The sequence below is a fragment of the Drosophila arizonae genome, chromosome 3 (genome assembly GCF_054131065.1).
Source record: "Drosophila arizonae isolate 15081-1271.41 chromosome 3, UAZ_ARI_1.0, whole genome shotgun sequence".
Taxonomy (NCBI): domain Eukaryota; kingdom Metazoa; phylum Arthropoda; class Insecta; order Diptera; family Drosophilidae; genus Drosophila; species Drosophila arizonae.
Genome location: NC_142923.1, coordinates 28110927 through 28133777, shown reverse-complemented (window position 1 = coordinate 28133777; position 22851 = coordinate 28110927). Strand labels below are relative to the sequence as shown.

Genomic DNA, 22851 nt, shown 5'->3' with positions numbered 1-22851 from the left:
AGAGAGCAAACCAATGGGAAGGAGAGAGAGCGAGAGCATACGAGCGAGCGAGCAAGCGAATAGCAAAAAAAGAGCGAGAGATAGAGAGAGAGCGATGCACAACACATGCGAATGGGATAGACAGAGCTGAATGCTTATGAAATTCTATTAATTTTTGAACAACACTGCATGTAATGTCTGTCCCCAATAATCCACCACCCCAGCCCCAGCCCCAGCCGCAGTTCCCGCCCCGCGCCCACACGAGAACCGTTTCACTATTTACTGCTGCGTGCAGTTTGCCTAATCGCCATAGAATGCTGAATGAAGCAGGGGAGAAGAGCAGAGAAATGGGAAATGGGAAGTGTGAGGTGAAAAGGCGGAGGGCGGGAGGAGGAGGAGCAATCGTACGATTTTGTTTTTGTTTGCGTATTTTGTTGCAATTTGTTTTTGTTGTGCTACTGTCCCAGCCGTTCGCTGTTGTTGTTGTTGCACTGCTGACTGCAGACTGCAGACACTCGCATAATAATGCAATTTGCCAGCTGCCCGGCACCCGCTTACCCGTTCACCCGTTTACCCGCACACTCCTCACACACACACACACATACAACTGCCCATTCCGCACACAGTTGTCGACGTCACGCGCCAAAAAGACTGCACGACCAACAGCGCCGTAAGCTTCGCTGTCTGTCGGCAGCCCGAACGACAAACGCACACACACACACATGCACACGCCTTCAATAAGCAGTCACTCACACTGAACACACACACACACACAGAGAACAGTGCAATTCTTGCTGCCACCTGCAGGGCTTGGTTGTCCCCTTCTCCATTTTATTTGCTGTTTGATTTCGCTTTGGCCTCTCTCTCTCTCTCTCTCTACCTCGCTCTCTTGCGGACTATCTCTCTCTTTGGCGCTCTTGCTGCTATCTCCACTCATATTCTCGTTTCTGATTTTTGTTTTTGTCCTTTTTTTCGCACAGTTTGCCAGTTTTCCACAAAACAGCTGAAAAAAGCACGTGTCATCGTCATTGCCAGCGAAGTTTGGCGTCGACGTCGACGTCAAAGTCGTCTGTCTGCGTTTTGTGACGTTTTGTTTTCCACGCGCTTCGCTGCTGCTGCTGCTACTGCTGCGACGACAGTCGACTGCGACTGCGGCTGCGGCTGTTGTTGTTGGTGTTGGTGTTGGTGTTGCTCTTGCTGCTTCTCTGCCTCACTGTTATTCCCTTTTCATGGTCGCCAATTCGTTCGCTTTTGCTCGTTTGCTCGCTGTTTTTCACGGCTTTTGCTGAGCTTTATTTGATTTTTATGCTTTTGTGAATTTCCTTTTGATTTTGATGCTTGCGCTTGCCGTTGCTGTTGTTTCTGTTTCGCATTTCGCATTTCACAGACAGAGCAAAACAGGGAAAACCCCATAATGATTTTGGCAGCTTGCAGCCGTTATTGATGATGTTCATAATGAAGTTGTTCGCTGTTTGCCGTTCGCTTTTTTAGCCTTCGCTTGTCTCGTGGGATTAGCACCTGGCCCCGCCCCCTCGCTTCGAATGAGCTGCAATAGGAAATGCGTTGACCAAGTCGTAGTTGCATTGCAATTTCTTGCCCACTTTTGTGCCTTTTTCTTTTGCTTCAGCAAAAATTATTGATTTACTGGCTGCTTTTTTGGCCGAACGCCAAGCGCAGAGACAGCAAATTTACTCAAATATTTCTCAAGATATTTGCAAAATATATATATGTATGTATTTATTTCATATATGTATATTTCTACATACGGAGGATGTTACGGCATTCAAACACCTTTGCCCATGGCCAGCCTGAAGAGCCGCCGCCATTGCGACGTGTGTAGGTGTCTTTTTTGCCCAATTGTGCAATCGTTGAATGCATTGCTCACATTCGCATTCGCCTTCGCACTCGCACTTGCACTTGCACTAGCAGCCTTGCACTCTTTCTGTTTCACTCATTGCTTCTCTTTTGCTAAGTCCGACTCTTAAGTTTTCGCCTAGTTTCCTCAGCTGAGGTTTGTTATTGTTTTCCTTTGGCGCTATGCCGGCTTGGCGAATCGTTGAATGAATGTTCGCTCACCCACACCCTCACACACACGCTCACTCACACACACAGCCACATACGCTGACTGCCTGGTTTCGTGCTAGCTTCGTTGTTGTCTTTCTTGCACTTCGTGTCGTTTCGAACTTGTTCGAATTCGCCGAAAGAATGTGGGTGTTTGAGCGAGCGGCAGAAGTAAGCGAGCAAGTGAGAGAGCGAGAGGCAAGGCGCCGGAAAAGGAAATCATATCGGGGCGAGTTCTATTAGAAGCAATGCAAACCGAATAAGAGAATTGAACCAAGGCAATTGCTTCAACTACCTTCGCCTCCCCCTTTCGCTCTCTCTCTCTCTCTCTCTCTCACACTCTTTTAACAACGCACGCTTGGACAGAACTTGGTAAGCTGTTCATTAACCGTTAATGCGGCAGATCGTAAATCGAAATGGAAGGTGTGTCATTGCGACTTATAAATAAAATTAACCGCAAGCACAAGCGGAAATATTTGCGCTTCAAGTGTTGTTGTTGTTGCTGTTCTTGCTGTAGCTGTTGTTGTTGGGTTACGCATCTCCTTCTGCCTCATTGCTCTGGTTGTTGTTGTCGCTGTTGCTGTAATTAATGGCAAACAATTACAAAAAAGGGAGAAAAAATACAATGAAATAAAAAAAGAACCCAACGAGCTGCGCGCATCCAAAGCTGGAATTACAAAATGAAATGTGAAGAGCAAGTTAAAAAGTGAATTACCTGATAAAGGACAAAACGCGATTTGAGGTGTGTTTGTGCCAGGCCAGTACAATGCGTGTCCTTCTCCCCCGCCCCCACTCCTTCTCTCCCCCTTCCTCTCTCTCTGTCTCTGTCGCCCCCAGGTGTGCCTTGGGCAGGTTATAAACCCGAGCCCAGCATGAGGCTTTGCTGACAGCCAGAAGTGCTGCACAGTGGTGCCAGGCAGCTCAAACTTTAATCAGGGACTATGATTTGAAGACAGTTTATAGACATTAGAATATAGAGGTATATCAATAAGCGGCTATTGACTGTTGTTTACTTCTTGATTTATTTCTGTGCCTTGGCTTATCAGTCCCACTGTGCGTCACCTTCGTAATGGTCGGAGCCGTCTTGTCCATTGTCCAGCTGACGAGCTTAATTAATTACACGATTGTGAGTAACTGCCCGGACAACGGGCAACGAGGAGCGCGCTTTTAGCCAACTTTGGGTGTTTCTTTGCTGGTCATTGGCCGGATCAGCACACACAGCACCCTAGCAGCACTTCGCACTCCACACTCCACACCTTGCCAAAAAGTTGCGTATCGATGAGACGCGCACAAAATTCTCTCCGCGTGCTGTCGCGGGGGCCGTAAAAGACGCTGGCGAGAAATTAATACCTACTTAAGCCTAACTGGACAGTTGACTCCGTAAAGTTGTTGGCCTTAACTGGAAGGTGATTCACACGAATTTGCATTGCATTGCCATGGAATGTAATTGGGTTTGGTCTTGGTTTGGGTTTGGGTTGGGGTTTGAGGTTGAGTCGTGGCTCATGCAGCGCAACTGCTGAATATTCAAATGGACGCAATTATCCTGTGTGTTCGTTGCGCAGGGCAGGCGACACGCCCGCCAGGACTAGAGCAGCCTACGAAATTATGAAGTTACCATATTTTTTATTACCAAAAATTACAATGTGCGTCGCCTGCAACTGGCCAAGAGCAACAGCAGCAGCAGCAAAGGTGCCAGCCGAAGGGTAAAACGTTAATTGTACGTTCCAGGCGCGGTCCAAGCGCGAAGCGAACTTCAGGTTGAGTTCGCGCTCAGGTCTTAAGGGTCAACAGCAGCTTTGTTCTCGGCCAGCGCATACCTGTGTGGGTGTGTGTGTGTGTGTGTGTGCTAGTATGTGTGTGTGTTAAACAGTCGCGACCCGTCGACAAATAAACACCCCACTCCACACTGAGCTGAGCTGTCGACGGGTGGTGCCCCCTGTCAAAAGACTTGGGGAGGTCAGTTCATATGCACATAAAAATACACTCCAAGAAAAAATTGCATAGACACTTAAAAATTTGAAATGCGTAACTCATATTATTATTATAAACTATTTGTTTTTATTAATCACATTAAGTTATAAAATAAATCTTTAGTTGTAGAATTCAAACTTGATTAATATTAAAGTAATAATTTTTTTTTTCATTAAAAAAAAATTAACTTTATTTTTATTCCAATTGAATTATAAAATAAGTTAATGTATATTCTACTATTTTTGATAATTTTGGAGTTAAACCAAAATTGTCAATTAATATATTAGTTTCGGTTAAAATGAACAAGTCTTTTTGCTCAGTGTATAGTGATCTAAAGAAAATAAGCATATTTCAGATTATCATTTCTTTGAAATTTAGTGGCCTTTATCTGGCTTAGCAATAAAAGAGGTCTTCTTATAACTTGGGATATACCCTGCAGTGTGACTATGCTATAATATACACTTAATTTATTTCTCTCAGTGTATATGTACACGCATTCGCCTAAAATACTTAACTTTTATCAATTGTAATTAGACAAATCCAAGAATAACCTGAATTTGTATTTGTTCAATATTTCTTCATTTAAAAGTAATCAAGATTTTCGCTCAGTGTACATAGATGTGCTGTATACATGTGTTCCGTGCGCCCATTACGCTTAATTTCATTAGAAATTCATAAATAGGTTCACAGTGTGCGTTAGGGTCAAAGGGTAGCAGGAGGCGGCGTCGGTCAGTGGGTGTCCGTGGAGGAGGAGGGGGGGGGGGTGCGTGCTGGGGCTCGGCTGGGTGGGATGTCACTTGTACATGTGTAAATGTGAGCAATAAAAAACGAATTTCATGTAGTTTTTTTGTTGCTTTCTGCTGCTGCTGCTGCTCCTGCCTACTGCTGTGACTGTTATCCTGGCAGCCCTTTGTTTCCTTGTTGTTGTTGTTGTTGTTGTAGCTGTTGTTAGTTAGTTACCGTGTTAGTAGCAAATTGTTGTTGTTGTTGTTGGGTCATTATTGTTGTCGTAATTTGTTTATAACGGTATTTATGAAATGGTCACAAGTCAACGCCATCAACCCTTAGACAGTCGAAGGACACGCACTGCCAAGCACCACCCCCGACTCCTCCTCCCCCTCAGCCGTATCTTTAGCCACCCACGCACACACACACACACACATGGGCTTTGGCGCTCAGCGCCAATTATTCTTATTACGCCTATTACTTGTTTTTTTTTTTTTTTTTAACTACTTTGCGTTGTTGTTGTTGTTGGATTTGCTGCCCTTTTATGTTAATCGCACAGTTTTTGGCTCGTGTAACTGTAATTGATATGCGCCCTTATCATGCAATCCATTGCCAGAGAGAGAGAGAGAGATTGTAATTCTAGTATATTTATATATATATATATTAACAGTAATTACGGAATTATCAATAGTATGCGATGTCATAGACCTACATATCCGAAATGTATTGTCTTTCGATGGAGAGTTGGGCTTCGTCTTGTTTCTGGCTTTGTCTAATTAATAAACTTTCACATCTTCAGTCTTTTTCTCCGCCTTGGTAACATTTTCACTTGCAGTGGTAAAAATGTCGAATCGTTTTATGTAAATTATTGCTGAAGAAGCAACAGAGAGTCAGAGAGAAGAAGTGATCGCTGCTTTGTTTTCTTGCCATGATCAATTAAATGGCCAAGAAGCCAACGAACTTGGCCATCTCAGATTGTATTGGAAATGGAATAATTTATTGGAATTTGACAGTTAGACTTTAATTACAGCATTTCTACTTCGATAGGGAAAGCGTCTATCGATTGGCAACACATGACTTCAACTGCGATCCCATTCGATTCGATGCGATCCGTTCAACCTTTGACCTCTGGCCGCACAGGTAGCAGCGCAATTGCGCACTCAGTGCTACCTTTTTTCTCTCCCCCACCCCTCTCTCTGTCCCGCTCTGTTTGTCTCGCTCTTCTCTTGTTGGATATCATAAAACAATAAATCTTTTTAATATCTCTGCCGTTTCTTTTGCTTTTCACATTTTCTTCGTTTCGGGGGCGTACATTTTCCTTTTCAGTTTTTTTTTTTTTTTTTGAAAATTTCTCACGTCCTTTCGCAGAGGCGTTGGCATTACTCAAGTTTGTGGATTTGAAGTAATAACTCAGTGCGTCATAAAAATTTTAATTGCTTTGGGTTGTTGTTGTTTTTTTTTTCTGTCGGTCAGCCGAAGTGCCAAAGCAGTTTTGGTAATTAACATTAACCCAAAAAGCGTACCAAAAACACAATGCAAAGAACCCAGGCAGGAGTCAAACGCCAGCAACAATACAAGTAAAAGTGCTCGAGTCGGAAGTGCATGACTAGGAAATACCCTGACCGACTGAGAATTACAACTGACAAATGTAATCTTTGAAAACTCTCTGTAGTCTGTAAGGGGGTATCAAAAAAGAATTGCTCAAAACCTCTCTATAGTTAAGAGGAATCTTTTTGTTAAATTTGATAACTGTTGTTCTTATAAGTAGTGGGATATGATGGAAGAACTCTATAAACTTCAGATTGATTGAAGCAATTTATATCTGCTTGTTCTAAAACTAGAAGATTTTAGATGTACTAACCCAATCAAAGATATACAAATTTAATAGAACTGGAATACCTCGTTTGATCATACCTCATATATAGTTTATATTTTGTGGACCCTCCCAATGCTGCCTGTCACATACGCTTTATCTAACTCAATATACCCTATTAAAATTTTGTAATGGGCTCAGCGTATTCAAAATAAAGAACAATGAAGCAATAAAAATTGCAGCGCATAATTTTCATCTGCCTCCATTTGGGGTTTCCACTGGCCAACCCCCTAAGTGAACCCTTTTTTACATGCCTGGGCAAGATTTTTGAAATTTTCACGCGTATTTGTAATTAGTTTGCTTATTGTTTTCACGTTTCTTGACGGCAGTTGTATAGCTCTTAACTTTTAACTGTCTCAGCCGACTCGAGCTGCTGCGAATGTAGTTGAAATTTGTCTACGAATTGGAAATAGCTAAAAGCTTTAGTCTCTTTGGCTAACAACTCTTCGTTCTAAGTCCCTTGATTGAGTCCCTTGCGGCATTTGGCATTGGCAGCCTTTGTGTGTTTCCCTCAAAACATAACAATAACAATGGAAAAATCGAGTGTAGTCACAACAATTGCAGCGAGTGCAGCTGTCAGTGGTCCTCGAATGCTCCTCGAATCTTTGATCCTGCACGGATTTACGAAACACAAACAAAAAGAGTCACTGTCATGCAGGAAATTTATTTTTGGACTGAGCAAGTATCGACGAAAATCTTGGAAAAATCAACAGCAATTGTTGTGCACTTTGATGTTCGGTCCAATGCAGCCAGCCGGACAGCCAGACGGAGTGCTAAGTGGCTGCAATTAGAAGAGTCAGAAGTCAGGTAGAGGCCGGTGCAAAGGCAACCGCCAGAGCACTCTCTGTAGAGGTGGGCACGATCATATCGAATCGGAATTTAGGGCGATCGAGCGTGCGGCAATAAATTTTATAACATTCGACACTTTTATCGTTGGGGGTAGTTGTCGAAGAGTCCTAAGATCTCGCTCTAATGCTTCACCTTCTTCTCTTCGCCTACAGATCGCAACGGGACGACAAGTACAGCCAGCACACGACTACTAAATGTGAGTATATGTATATTCAATGGCCGTCTGCATGGGCCAGCGGCTAGGGAATTGGCAAATCAATTCGCTAATTGAATGCCGCGCAATTGAAATGCTCCTTTCTGATATTCGTTAAATGCGTACGAAACACCGGGGAGCCGAGCGAGTGAGCGAGCGAGCGCTTAATAATCTTAATAGAATCAAAGACCGACGCAATATGAGTTTTAATTCAACGTAATTGTGGACAACTGAAAGCTCTTCAGTGCTCTACGGCCAGCGAGTTGCTGTACTCAACTCAACCCAACCCAACCCAATCCAAGCAATGAATGCACCGCGCCCCTTACCCCGGACGAGCTCAAATCAATTAACCAAATGTCGCGAGTACGACTCGATTCGGAACTGTTTCCAAAACAAACGGCAAATAGTAAACAAATTGTCCAAAAATCTGAAACCGCACCAAAAGTTCAAAAGAAAAAGAATTTTCAAATGGCAATAGGCAAAATTTGAACTGCCTAGGCCCATTTCAGAATGGGGTATATTGGCTTGCTTGCAATGTGTGCAACTGAGAAAGCCTGGCTTGTTCAGTTGAGTTAGGCTTGTTATTTAGTCTGTCTGTGCCTTCATCTAAATGAGGCTAACTCGAGTCCTACTAAAACTGGGCGCATGAAATATGAAATATATGTTCTTGTGAGTTTTATATACCAGAATCTAAATAGTTTTCTGCAATCGTTCATATCAGTTTTATTATATTGATAAATAAGGCTAATGTTTATTTTATCTTTTTTACTTTTCATTAGGACCATCTGAACTATAGGGATATCGAACTAGGGATATAGTTTCTAATACAGAATGCATATTTTTAAGAACTTTAAATGGAGTCTATACATGATATGATATATTTACATGCTTGATAAATGTCGAACTTGCCCAGCTCAACTGATTCGAACCTAAAATGTTAGTAGAAAGGGCAAGCGCTCTTTCATAGTCGAGCATACCCGACTTTCACTACCCATACATCTTTGTTTATTTTTTTTCCTGCTTCAAAGGGGTGCGTCCATAGGCAGTACGCCCCCTTGGCTCACTCTCCAAAGACTGGCGCGCCGATTTTGCTCGAACAGCTTCAATTGTCTGCACTTGAGTTCAATTTTTGTTACTCTCGTGTATTCGGTCAGCAACAGAACCAGAAACAGAAACAGATTCACAAATAGCAACTATAGCAACAACAACAATAGAGCGAGAGCCAATAATTTTTGGGCATATAAAATGCTTTGAAAGCATCTTCTTCTGCCCTACAATAGCTGGCATATTTTTAGAAACAGACCAATTGCTCGTGCAAATGTCATAACGATAAAATTGATTAAGATTCAAATGAACTCAGTACGCATTAAGATACTTCATTATTACGTACTTCAGTGACGCCGAATCTGAAAGAGTACTTTTTGATGGTATAGCACTCGTAATCCTTATAGATATAAAAGTCTTTCGATTGGCTATCAAATGGGAGCTTAGTTCATTCGCATATATATGTGCATATATACACCATATATGTATATGCTGGAATGTAAGCAGATGTAACTGTGATGGCTTGTCATTTGCTCGACAAATGAAAATTACAGAGGCTTAATTACTTTTAATAAAGACGTCCGTGCGTGGAAATTTTCTACTTCATTAGCGAAATATGGTTTTGCATAATGGCTCATTATGGCAGCAGATGGGGCAGATCGGGTCGGATCGGACAAGTGATCAACTGATGGGTGGGTAGATGATGGTGGGTGGGTGGTTCGTTCGGTTCGGTTGTGTGAGGTCGCCTTAATACACACAAATTGAAAATTGATGAACTTATCCGGTACGACGACGACGACGACGTCGACGATGGCGAGGGCGACCGCCACTCGAGCATCAATCAATGAAGAACGATCGATCAGCTTGAAGGGAAATTACTAATAACAATGACTTTAATTGAATATTGCGCACTTCATTTCAATGCATATACACAATATTGAATTTGAATTTGAATTTCAATTTCGATTCTGAATTTCCAATTTCGAATTTTGAGAGCAGCAGTCAAGCTATTCCCAACTATCCATTATAAACTTCAAATCGACCATAAACACTTAAGCTTCCCATGTGAATGAATCTAAGTGTATGTGTGTATGTGTGTGTGGGTGTGTGGATCGATTCATATGTGAGCTAACTGACGTTATATTTGGATACTGTGGATAATGAAGTTGGCCCCAAGATTCGCAGCGTACTTGCGTGGCTGCTCCACTCTCCTCCCCCCGCTCCTCCTGCTGCTGCTGCTCCTGCTGTTGTTGTAGGGTGCTAAGCGCGTTCCGTTGGCTCCCGCAAACAATTCATGCATGAAAGCAATTTTTAATTTATTTTGGTTGAGCGCTTCATTTTCCTAAAATTATGACATAATCACAACAGCAGCAGCAGCAACAACAACAACAACAGCTAGAAAAGAGTCACCTAATAATGTCATGTGAAATTTATCGTACACCAAATGAGTACCAGGGGCGTGGCTGCAGAGCTGAGGAGGGGTGAGGGCGAGTGGGGCGCGCACAGGCGAACTGGAAATATAGACAACGCTCTCTGTATGGGTAAATGTATATTTGGATGCGACGAACACCTTCCGCTTCACAAATCAGCGCATGTGTTGGCATTGTCAGCTCAGAGAAATGGAGCGGGCAGGGGCGGGACAGAGTGGTGCGAGGCGGGGTGGGGCGGTGCGGCGTGTCAGTTTGGCGTATGGAACCTTGGCTGACCAGTTGTCAATCGCTTAATGTTAATTTTATAATTAACCTACTGCGCGCAACAAAATCGGCACATCAAAATAAAAAGAAGAAGAAGCAAAAAAAAAAAGAAGCCGCATCACAACATTCAAGCCAAGTGCTCGGGTATCGATCGATTGAACACACATAAAATGTATTTAATGGCACAGTGGCCCAGTGTGAGAAACAGCAACAAATTGGCCAGCGACTCAAATCAATTGATTGAGTTGCAGATCGAACGAGGCTAAACGAGCAGCGCAAATATTGCTGTATCTAAGCCTTTTAGGACCACACCGAGAGCAAGGAATGGAATGCTCTAGGCAAAGGGCATCAACTACTAGCTCAATGCTCTAAAATTGATTTAACTTTTCGTTTTCTTTAAAGTTTGACTCTAGAATGTTTCTAGTTGATCATCCATCCATACTATTAAAAATGTATTCAATTTTAAATTTAGAATCAACTTTAAACTCTTTGTTTCTTTAAAGTTTGCCTCTAGATTGTTTCTATTTGAGCATCCATCTCAAATGAATCTGTCTTTAATTTTATAATCTTTCCTAATCAGCAGAGAATTCTAGAGTTGAAGAACCTAGATTACAATTTTTACAAAGTTCGGCAATGTTATATTAAAAAATTTTTCTTTTAAAAATTGAAAATGAGACTTTAATTGAACTTAATACATTTTTCGTTTCATTTAAATATTATTAAACATGTAACTTATTGTCAAACAGTAAAAATAAAATTAAAAGCAATTTTACAAGTTTTCTAGATCGTAGAACGTAGAAAATAAATAAGTTTGTCGAACCAAAACTGTAAACCTAATTTGTCTTCAACTAAAATAAAATTTCATTGAGTCCCGAAAAATATTTAACATATTTTTATCTAAGTCAAATTATGTAGTAAGGCTTCTCCATTTTGATCTTAGTTTTTCCACATTTCCCTATTCTAAATTTTTGTGTGTAAGCATATTTGGAAAAAGGTTTATCTGAGAAGAGAATATTAGATCAAATGATTGTTCAAATTAGCATGTACATATCGAAATAATATAAGAATCTTATAAAAATCTTTGACTTTACCCAGATCTTAACTTTAGAGAAACAGAACTTAATAGAAACTGAGCAAATTTCAGTCAGCAAACACTTTTGCTTCATGGCTTTCAGATTGAATCTGCATTCGATTTGATTCATGTTAGTTTTCAAAAATTGTACAGCGTTTCTCGGGTCGAATATCATTTAACACCTGACTTAGTTTTCGTAACTAGCATCAATAGAGATAAAAATTAAACAGAAAAGACAAAAAAGAAAACAAGTGTAAATCAAATGAGAACGTGTGAAACCGAGTTGCTGACCCGAAAAATGGGTTGTCCAAAGTAAATCCGGCTACGGCAAAGACAAAATGGTTGATACTATCAAAAATAATTAGATGGAATACCGTGGGCGAACTATGTAGATGGATCAACTGATGTAAACACGATCGTTAAACAAAGCATTGAATAACGAAACAATACAGCAACAACAACTACACACACACATACACACACGAGTACAGAGTGGCTATATAATGACAAACAAATAGAAATAGAAAAGAAAAAGAAAAAAAAAAAAACAAGTTAACCAATGAAATAAACGCAAATTTAATGACAAAAACGCGAGCGCCAACAACTTGGCCAATACGCGTGGCCATTGCCAGAGCACATTACAAACCACACAATGCGAAGGCTGGAGCGAGAGATCGGCAGCGCAGTCGCAATCGCAGCTGCGACAAACAAAGGGCAGATAGTTACTCCGAAAACGATCGAGACTTAGTGAAGCTGCGGGGCGGGGGAGACTGAGAGGGAGGGAGAAATGAGAAACACATAAAAAGCCAAAACCAAACCGAACCGAACAATGTATTAAATGTTATAAGTTGTAGAGAGTCGGGCGGATAGCGTGTCTGTGTGAGAGAGAGAGGGAGAGAGAGGTAGCGAGAGTGAGAGAGCGAGAGCTAAGCAGCGCGCTTAGATGGAAGCCAATGACACTTACATATGTATCTACGATTTGGATACTCGTCCACGGAAGTGCGTGAGAGTGTATTGGCTGTTCGTGGATAATCGCAATAATGTCAAATGGAGACATTAAAGACCTATATTGCGTAATTCCTATACTTGTGTTATGCACGGACTATAGCTAGAAAAAATTATATATTTATATTGTTTTTTACAATGAGCCAAATTGTGTTCTACAGTGGAGTACCCCTAACTAAATCGAAAATCGCAATAAATCATACAAAATTCTATCCCCTATACTTCGAACTTCTGTGTAAATCGATAAAAAAAAAACTGAAGAAAAATTTAAGATTGAATACTGGAATATCTAGAAAAAAGTATTAGTAGAGCTAAATGAAGTAGGTAAACCTTTATATAGTTTCATGTAAATTCTAAATACTGCTTCAAGAAACTTAATTTTCAGTTTCAGGTGGTCAATAGAAATTGAGAAATGAAACTTAATCGCATTATTTACTTTCATTTATTCAGAAAACAAATTAAAACGAGTTTTCTAAACAGCTTATCAGGTAGACTCTATCAGACATCATACATATGTAGATTGACTTGGCCAAAATTATAATAGACTTTATTTTCCATAGTTATATACCTCGAATGTTTCACTCTTGATTTGCTCTATATATAGTCCTATAACTTAGACGATCCACGCAATGCGTAGATAACTGTATTTCAATAAAGTTTGCTGTGAACGAGTGCTAAGCAGTCGGATATGCGCAGCTATAAAGTTCTTAGTTATACTTGGATTAGTTACCGTATCTCTTTCTCCCTCTTATTCTCTCCCCATCTCCCCCTCTCTCTCGATAAAAAACTAAATAAATTATATATATTTATGCGAGACTGCGAGATCGTGTAGTCTTTCACTTTGATTTGGTTTTATTGCCCTGGCCAAAAGATAAAACTTTGTGAGCCAAACAACAACAAATGATGCTTGTAGTGGGCATGGTTACATACCACACATACATTGACGGTAGTTGGACATACATACATACATACATACGCATACATACATACATACATACAGGCGCTTTCTCTTGCGGCGTTAATTGTATTCGAATAATGATGGAGCTACGTATCTATCAGATACTTTTTCTACCTCGATCGCTTCGGGTCTGACTATTTGAATTTATAGCCAATTTATGTAAATTTTTTTAATACCATTCAGCTGTTGTTGTTGTCATATGTTTCTATATTATTATTATTATTAATATTATATACTTTTTTCCCTCTTGGGGTATTTTAGTTTAGTGACTCGATTTTTTTTCTGTGGTACCTTTTTTTCTAGCTCTTTATTTGATTTTTTTCTCCAATTTCTCAATACTAACCATTTTTGTTAGTTTCTTCCTCTTAAAATTTGTTCATTGTTGTGCGTCGCACAGTTCATTGACATTTCTCCCAGCAGCGACAAATGCGTATCTGGATTTTCGTAAATGTACCAATGTATCTGTATCTGTATTTGGTATATTTGGTATGGTCAAAAGAAAGTTGGAAACTCTTTTAGTTGCTCTGGCATTTGCATACATTTGGCTACGTCTCTCTCTCTCTCTCTCGTTCTCTCTCTCTCTTTGGTTGTCTCTAGCATGCGAAACGTTTTCTTAGCTCTGCACGTCTAATTGCGGCCCATTAGATGCCTATCAGAGAGTGGCCCGCACCCATTAGTAGCGTCATTTTGGACCAAGTTGGAATTTAATTAGCACAGGTTAAGCAAGCGCGCGACTCGACTCAGTGTGGGTGCTCATAAACCCACAAATAAGTCTTTGTGAGCAGTACAATACTCAATTAAACCAAAGACGCTCGTTATATAGACTCAAACAGCGATTTACAGCTGTAGATAGAGAGCGATGAGATCTGCTTGCTTTAAGAGCCCATATCCATATCTAGGCTTAAGTTAGGCTTTAAGTCATCAGCCCATATCCATATCCACCTGCTAGTTGAGCATTTGGTATACTCAGTTCAGGTTTCGATTGCGCCTCACAATTTTGGGCAGGTTTTTTACTCGTGTTTTGGTCTATGTCTCGCCGTATCTTAAGTTGCATCTCGTCTATTTGCTCATTTAATTTTGTACTTTGGAAATTTGAAATTACTCAATTAGTTTAATTAGCAGCCTGGGCGATTCGACTTGATTTGCGATCATTTGGCTATGACTACAATGCGACCAGCGAAATGGATCGTGTAGACAGCTCGGCAATATAGCCCTCACGCAGCTGCTCGAGCTTATGCTGATCCGCACACATTGTCGATAGAGAGCAAAGTTGATAGACTAGTTTTCTTTACGCATTTGCTGTAGAATGTGTAAAGTGTTTGTGCTTTAGATCATCTCGACAGGGATTTCGAGCTAGAGCTACGAATGACATTGACTTGATTTTCTAGTTCTTGAATTGAAGTTTCAGTTCAGTATTACTCGATTTCTTGATTGATTTTTGAATCGAATTTAATGAGAATATTCAAATTACACTCTAGAAAATAGCTTGCCGAATCTAAGTTTTTGTTTATAGACTGATTGATACTGTGTGTTTTTTGTTTTTTTTTTCACTTTACTGAATAATTTTTATGAACTTCACATAGACTTTCTTCACACTTTCCCTAATTTGAAGTTAAATGTAATTTTGTATTCACTTGCTTGACTTCCGCATCAGAACTGAAAATATTCATAGTGCTTTGAATTTTGTAGATTATTTAAAATATATTACCATTCATGACTTTTTGTTTTATGGTATATAATTCAATATATAATATAATATTGTTTTATATTTGTTAATATTTGTTTTAATCTTTTCCAAAATAACTGAATTCACTTCATTCTCCATTCCATTTAAAATAATTTTAGTCTTAATTCTAGATTTCATTTACTATTTATCTTCATATTTCAACTGCATTTATGTTTCAATTCTAAACTTCTTGACTTAAAAATTTCTTAACCTCAGTGGGACTTGACTGGTGTAAGTGATGTTTTTCTTTATTTTGAGGACTCATTTATCCAAGTTTCTTTATAAGTTTCCATTCCAATAGTTATAATGTATTTTTTGCCTGGACTTTCCAGTTATGTCTTTAATGAGACTTTTTCGAATTTCAGCTTGTACATACTTAACATATTTAAATGTTACTGAGCCATATTTCAGGTGCTAAGATTGTGTGCGTCAAAGTCGAAGGAGACTTTCGAGCGATTGTCATTTATCAAAATCGTTAATGCAATTACGCTGCTCGACCGACTGGCTGTCTGCCTCTCTCTGTCTGTCCTGGCTGGCTAATTATTTTGAATTATTCAATTTCATGTCTCAATTTAAGTTCTCTGAGGCAATTAGGAAAAGTCAATTCTGGTTGCTGTTTCTACTGCTGCTGCGGCTCTTATTGTTTCTGTTATCTATCTGCTCAGACATTTTTAGTTTTTGTGCCACTCAGTGGCACTTTGATGCGTGTCTGGGGGGCGGGGCTAGAGACAGGGGCGACTCTTCTCCCTCTCCCTCTAAATGCAAATTAGAATTGTGTGTGGGTCCGAAATGAAAACCATTTAAATAATTGAAAATCGAATAAATCGCGCGCAACGAAACCAGAACTAATAATAAGAAGAAGAAAAAAGCAGAGAAACGCATGCGAATTGAAAATCTAAAATACAATAGAATGCAGGGGGAGGGGGAGGGGATGCGGGACGACAGGTGAGCTGATGCGATGACCGCTTAATGCAAGTAAATAGACATCGAATACATATACATATGTATATACCATATCTATATATTTCAGTGTACAGTTGTGTGTGTGTACGAATTGCGCCTCGGTTTGTTGATGTGCAAAATCTAATTAATTATTTCATTAAAAGCGTATTTTATTGACATTCTAATTTGGATTTTTAGAAAAACTTTCTCAACGCATTTGTGCGTATTGGTTGTGTGCGCTCAAATATACGTATGTATGTATAGCACATTATAATATAAATATATATGCATCGACTATCAAACTGGTTTACAAATTGGGCGTGCGGCCTATGCGGCGTATGCGTAATTTTAATTGGTTTTTAACTAATTTGCTTGCATCCCTTTTCAGTATCAATCCAATTGCCCATATGGGGGTGCGTGTATGTGTGTGTGTGTGTGTGTGTGTGCGTGTGGGCATTTGTGTGCATGTGTACTTTCTTATAATTTACACATTGTACATAATTTATTTGGACAAATTAAATTCTAATCAATTTTAATGCTTTCAAATTTGTTTAAAGCTGCAAATATTTTGGACTGAGTTAATCCGAAAATATTTGCAATTCAAGACTCCGAGTTACGCAGTGAATGAGAGAGTCTTGGTAATATCCAACCTCATATTGTTTAACTAATTAAATACCTCAAGTAATTTGCCGTAAATAAATACAGAGCCGTAAAATTGCTTCTTCGATTATTCGTAATATTGCTAACACAAGTCAACAGGCGGTGGCAAGCGGGAGAGGCAGAAGATGCTTTATTGAAATAATTCATAATTTGTATACTTAATCCAGTCCCTACAACCGATTTGAATTGGACAAGTGGCTTTCAGGGATTTATTTATTCTTGTAGTCGTTAAATGTAATATAGAATTGAAACCAACTTGAATGTATATATATACATCAATTTTCTTTGCCTGTGTAATCGCTGTTTTATAGAAGAACCTATTCACTTAAAATCTGAATGTGTATTTAAGTAGCCAGTCAATACACTTAAAGAAACTAGTGAGCACAGAGAGAGAGAGAGAAACCCCATAGACCCAACCTGAGCAACAGAAACTACCAAGGAACGTATTTACAACCAATAAAATTGAGTTTTAACATATATATACATATACATATGTATATATGTATTTATTTCGTTTATAGCCATTAGAACTTTTATGTTTATATGCAATTCGACGCGTATTAGATAAGTCATTCTCTTAGTGTACTGGAAGGAGGTCGTACGCTATGTTTATTCTCTGGCTATATTTGGTGGGTCGTTGCTTCATTTGCCAAGGCGCCGTATCAATTTACTCAAATAGTTGGCATAAATGTTGTTATCCTTATGTGTGGGCCGCTTCCTGCTCTGCTTGTCTAACAACAACTGTTGTTACTTGTCTCAATCCCGAACTCCTTTGCACGCATATCGTGTGCTCTACACCGTACACATATATCTACCTCTCTCTCTCTCTCTCTCTCTCTGTTTCTATATGTCGCTCTTTTCTCTCTATATATATTTATAGGGGTATTTGGGTGGCATCACATGATTGGATATGAAGCGGATTGTGTGTTGTTTAGTAATTCGTTTTTTATTTACTATTATCATTTACATTTATTTGTTATTATGATAGGACTCCCTCAACTCCACCCCCTCTCGACTATTTTGCACAAACTTCACATATCACAAAATACATGTGTGTGTGTGCGTGTGTTCGCTTGGCCTTTTTATTATGGACGGCTTCTTGTTTTTTCCACGCAAATTTTTGATATGTTTTGCTTTAGACAGGCGAATTGATATTGCGCTTTGACTCGCATTTTAGCTGCAACATTTTTTCTTGTTCTTGTTGTTGTCAAATTTTGCGCTAACGTGAGAAATGCAATTGCGTTGCACCCACACACCGACACACACACATACACAGGTGTAGATATCATCCTCTATATATGTATAATAAATATTATGTGTATATATCTGACTATATTTCTTTTTCGTTTACATTTACATATTTTTCTGGTTACCAACCGGCTGCGCGTTGTTGTTTTTTTTTCGCTGTATACCCGCTCAATGAGAGAGCGAGTATATTGGTTTGGTGCAAATTAATGCGTAGAGCTGTTGAGTTGTTAATGCGAGAGCCAGGTGGAAATATCTATTGGTGATATAAGATATGTATATAGAAATAGTAGAACTAGAAAAGCCAGAACTATAAAATTTGAAAAGTGACTTGCTGTTGATCTACTCGATTGACGGACTAAAATAGATAATTATATGCCTCTTTAGGGCGTGGCAAAACAGAAATAGCTCTATTGGCCATAAATATAGAGTTAGGATTTTAACACTACATATAGATAAATAGTCATGGTTTTTTTTTATTTTTACCACCCGTTATTTGATCAAATAGAACTGTTTTGGCCTCTGCACGGGTATTCTTCAGTTGCTTACACCCCATTTGAGCATTCGTACTTGTTTTTGTCCTGGCTCTACTGTATATATGGGGTCGGGTTTGTTTAGTTATTGTTGTTGCTGTCGCCCTTTCGAATTTATGCGATACGACGCGAATGTTTGTTCAATAAACGAAATAATTGTCGGCAAGTGTGTTATGATGAAATTGTTTTGGGTTACTTCATAAATTAGCGCAAAAGCAGAGACAGCGGCCGGGAGATGGGGACGGGGGAGGAGATACAGTCACATATAGAGAATTACAACTGCTCCTTCAACCCAGTTGGAAATTAGAATATGCTGAGGTCCCTCAGTCGTTGATCTGTTTTAATGAATTTCAATTGGATTTCAATAGTTTTGAGGTCCCAAGACAGGTGTACATAAATCTAGTTCTACATGATGTTCATAATCGAATTTCAAGCAGCGCATCATTAATCAAGTCCCGGGGCCAGCGAGCACCCGACGAAGATGTAAACACAAGAAGAAGCCCAAAAGCAGATAGAAACAAAAGAGTAGACAGGAACCCACGACTGACTTTCCAAGTTGGAAATTCCAAGTTGACTGTGGCATGAAAAATGAGCATGCCACAAAATGCAGGCGCCAATTGCAATCGAAAAGTTTGTGGCATTAGGCTTCTGTGATTATTATTTTGATAGAGGGGCGTGCCGCTCGCATTGTGCCGAAGATCATAATCGTGAGCCAAGTCTGGGGTAGATGAATGGGTTTATAAATATTATGAAGGCAGCACACATCGATCAGGTCTCGCTGAATCTCCGATTCTGATCCAGACTCTGAGGCCTCTCCGGTAGAGGCGTCGGTTCACGTACTCTCCCAGTCAGCGAGTACCTCAGCCACAACCTGCAGCGCGACGTGGTGCAAAGAGCTAATGATCTTATACAATTACATTGTATTTCTTCGGCTTGTAGCTCGAACTCTACTCGTGTGTAGAGGTCGGAGTCGGGGGAAAGTGCGCTGGTTCGCTGCTTGTAAACGGTTAAATTAAATTGATTTGCGTCTAATGCCCCCGACAAGTGGCCCGCTCGGTGCGCTCGCGTAATTAATGATTCCATTAGACACCGCGGAGGGCCGCCGTACTGAACTGAGCTGACCAAACGAACAACTGAACAACTTGAACAACTGGACAACTGAACAACTGAACAACTGGGCAATTGGTAAGAGGCAATCGGCAACCATCAGCCGCCAGCGTCGTCGTCTCGGTGCTTAAGTATGAATAATTGGTAATAGTATTTAATGATGGGGCTACCAATGCTGCTGAGCGGGGCCACCTGCCGCACTTCATGCTGTGGACGGTGGCAATTGAACCTGAAATGAGCCGAAGACTCATGAGTTTCTATCTATCTTTACAGTGTACAACAGCTGAGCGAGAGAGCAAGAGAGTGAGAGAGAGAGTGAGAGAGAGAGAAGCGCTGCCCCCAGCTCAACCCAAACCGGCCCGACTCTGTAAACGTTCCGTCCATGGTTGAGGCACCGAGTGAGAGAGTCCGGTGAAAATGGACAAAGGCCGTCAGAGATTGCCACAACTTTCGCCCAATTAGCAGCACAAGGGAGCAGGAGCAGGAGCAGGAGCAGCTGGAGCAGCAGCAGTAGTAAGCATCAAGATTGGCGGAACGGCACTGTAAATATTTGCGAATCTCCACACAAAGCTGCACACGAGCAAACATACGTTCACAATACAATAGAGACTAGGAAATAGGATTCGGCAACAAAGCGCGCTTGGATCGAGCCCATTAGGACATTAGGCAGACATACAAAGCGGCCGAAGTAAACGAAAGAGTCAAGGACACGGCACAAGTTCCTATAAATGACCGAGTCCACTCAGCTGCAAACGGCGGAGAATAACAACGCGGGCGTGGTCAAAATGGAGCCACCGCCACTGGCGACCTCCACCCACTCGCACACGCACGCCCTGGCCTCTACAGCAGCCGCTGGCGCCGGCACGGCGCTATCCCCAGCAACGCCGCCCCTGCCACAGCAGCAGCAGCAGTCGCAGCAGCAGCAGCATTATGCGCTTAAATGGAATGATTTTCAAACGTCAATACTCAGCTCGTTTCGGCACTTGCGGGACGAGGAGGACTTCGTGGATGTGACGCTCGCCTGCGACGAGCGCTCCTTCACCGCACACAAGGTTGTTCTCAGCGCCTGCAGTCCCTACTTTCGCAAGCTGCTTAAGGCCAATCCCTGTGAGCATCCCATTGTCATATTGCGCGATGTGCGCAGCGACGATGTTGAGAACCTGCTGAGGTGAGTACAATCTGAAGAATTTTCGACATTAATGAAGTTCTGAGCCCGTTGAAAACGGGAAGTCGGTGCAATGCCTGTGTGAGAAAGCATGTAACAGGCAGTGGGAGCTGGGGTAGTCCGATAAAGTGCATATGTTTTCGATTTAGACGAAGGGTTGACTTTTCTGCCCATCTATGCGTTAGTTTCTTCATTCGTCCACCCGCCTATCTGTCTGTACGTTCATCTGTCTGTATAAACGCCGAAATCTCGTAAACCACAAGAGCAAGACACTTCAAATTTAATGTGTAGACCATAAGGAGTATGGGTATTACTAATTTATATTCGATCGTTCATGGTAGAATGTTGTTATCGATAAAAATCGATAATTTGGCTTTGATTTTTAAGCGTAACTTATGGTAGTAAAAGTCTGTGATTAAAGAACTACAGTGAATTTCTTATATTTTTACATTTTAATCTATCAGAGACTTCTGCCTTATCTAGTATACTCATATGAATATCATTATTAAGCTCTAAAAGTCTGATGCAGAAACTGAAATTATAAGAAAAGTTCTTCAAGGTAGCGAGGTTATCTACTAGTTGAGCAGTCTCGACTTTACTTGCTGCGCTATTGTAAATCGTAATTAAAATCTCTTCGCAGCTTCATGTACAATGGCGAGGTGAATGTGAGTCATGAGCAGCTGCCGGACTTTCTGAAGACGGCGCACTTGCTGCAGATACGCGGCCTGGCGGATGTCAACGGCGGCTATCCCTACTCGAAGGCGCTCTCCGCGGCACTCAGCAACAGCAGCAACAGTAGCAGCAACAACAACAACAACAACAACAATAATAATGCAGAAAGCAGTAACAACAACAACAAAATTAGCAACTATTTACCCACAGCGCTGAATGCCAACAGCAACAGCAGCGCCAGCGCCAACAACAGCCACAACCAGAGCCACAGCCAGAACCAGAACCAGAACCAGAGCCAGAGCCAGAGCTCGACATTTAGCACTCCACAGACGCCGGCAACAGGGTCGGCATCCAGTGCGGTAGCTGCTGCCGCTGCCTCGCTGACGGCAGCCGTTGCGGCGGCCGCTGCCAGCCTGCCACTGAGCAGCGGGAGCAGCCAGGGTCAGGCGGGCCAGCGGGAGTCGGGCGCAGCACAGAGCGGCAGCAGCAGCAGCGGCACGCCCGCCATCCAGGAGCTGAAGGCATCCGCAGCGTCGCCCGTAAGAAACTCAAATCCCAATCCAAGCAAAGTAAAGTCGCTCGCATGCATTCCGATTGCGACGGGTCACAAGCCTAACTAATTTCCCAATTCGAATTCCCTCTGTGCATTCCATCCACTCTAGGCCAGCAGCAACAACCACTGGGATCTGAGCGACATGGAGGGCAGTCGCAAGAGTCACCTGACACCGCCGCCACAGAAGCGCATCAAGAGCGCGGATCTGTTTCGGGCACAGCACGGCATCAGTCCGGAGCGTTTGCTAATCGATCGCGACTTTCCCGTGGCGGGGCAACATCCATTGACGCGCAACCGCAGCCGCGACACGTCCAAGGATCGCGATCGCAACCTGGAGCTGCGCGAGTCTCTGCTCGGCCAGGCACTGGAGAACAGCAACGGACAGCAGGCCAATCAGGTGGGTGGAGCGTTGATTCGCATTGAACATATGCCTTTGCGAGCTGGCAATTTTCCGTGAACTCTTTGCAGAAACACGATCTCGGCCAGAGCGCCGGCGAGGACTCCAATAGCAGCGATACGGAACCCTCGGATCGTGGCGATGGCCACCACGACGGCACTCTCGATGGCATGGACAATCAGCGCTCGCACTCCTTTCCAAATGCATTCCTCGGCCTGCAGGGCATACCCGGCCTGCTGCCAGGACCTTCCGGCCTAGGCGGCAGTGATTTTGGTAAGTCGAAAGATCGATTGAAGTTTCCCTAATTCTCTATCTATATATACTCGTATCTTATTGGATATTTGCCTCTTGTGTATGATTTCGTTTGACGCGAGGATTTGCGTATGATTTGCATTTGCTACAAGCTCGTTACTAATCTATCGATAG

General features: G+C 41.5%; 1 protein-coding gene across 7 annotated transcripts in view; it reads left to right on the top strand.

Annotated features, from left to right (window-relative positions):
* Nucleotides 1-22851, top strand: part of ab (BTB/POZ-zinc finger protein abrupt) — a 56295-nt gene that overhangs the window by 6306 nt on the left and 27138 nt on the right. For 5 of the 7 annotated variants that reach the window (XM_089465761.1, XM_089465759.1, XM_089465762.1 and 2 more), the window contains exons 3-7: nucleotides 7612-7655; nucleotides 19912-20806; nucleotides 21444-22044; nucleotides 22138-22425; nucleotides 22497-22698. In XM_089465761.1, the coding sequence (XP_089321887.1) occupies nucleotides 20367-20806; nucleotides 21444-22044; nucleotides 22138-22425; nucleotides 22497-22698 (1531 nt within the window). In that variant the 5' untranslated portion in view covers nucleotides 7612-7655; nucleotides 19912-20366. The remainder of the gene's footprint in view (nucleotides 1-7611; nucleotides 7656-19911; nucleotides 20807-21443; nucleotides 22045-22137; nucleotides 22426-22496; nucleotides 22699-22851) is intronic. The other 2 variants (XM_018003906.2, XM_018003905.2) reach the window with 2 other exon arrangements.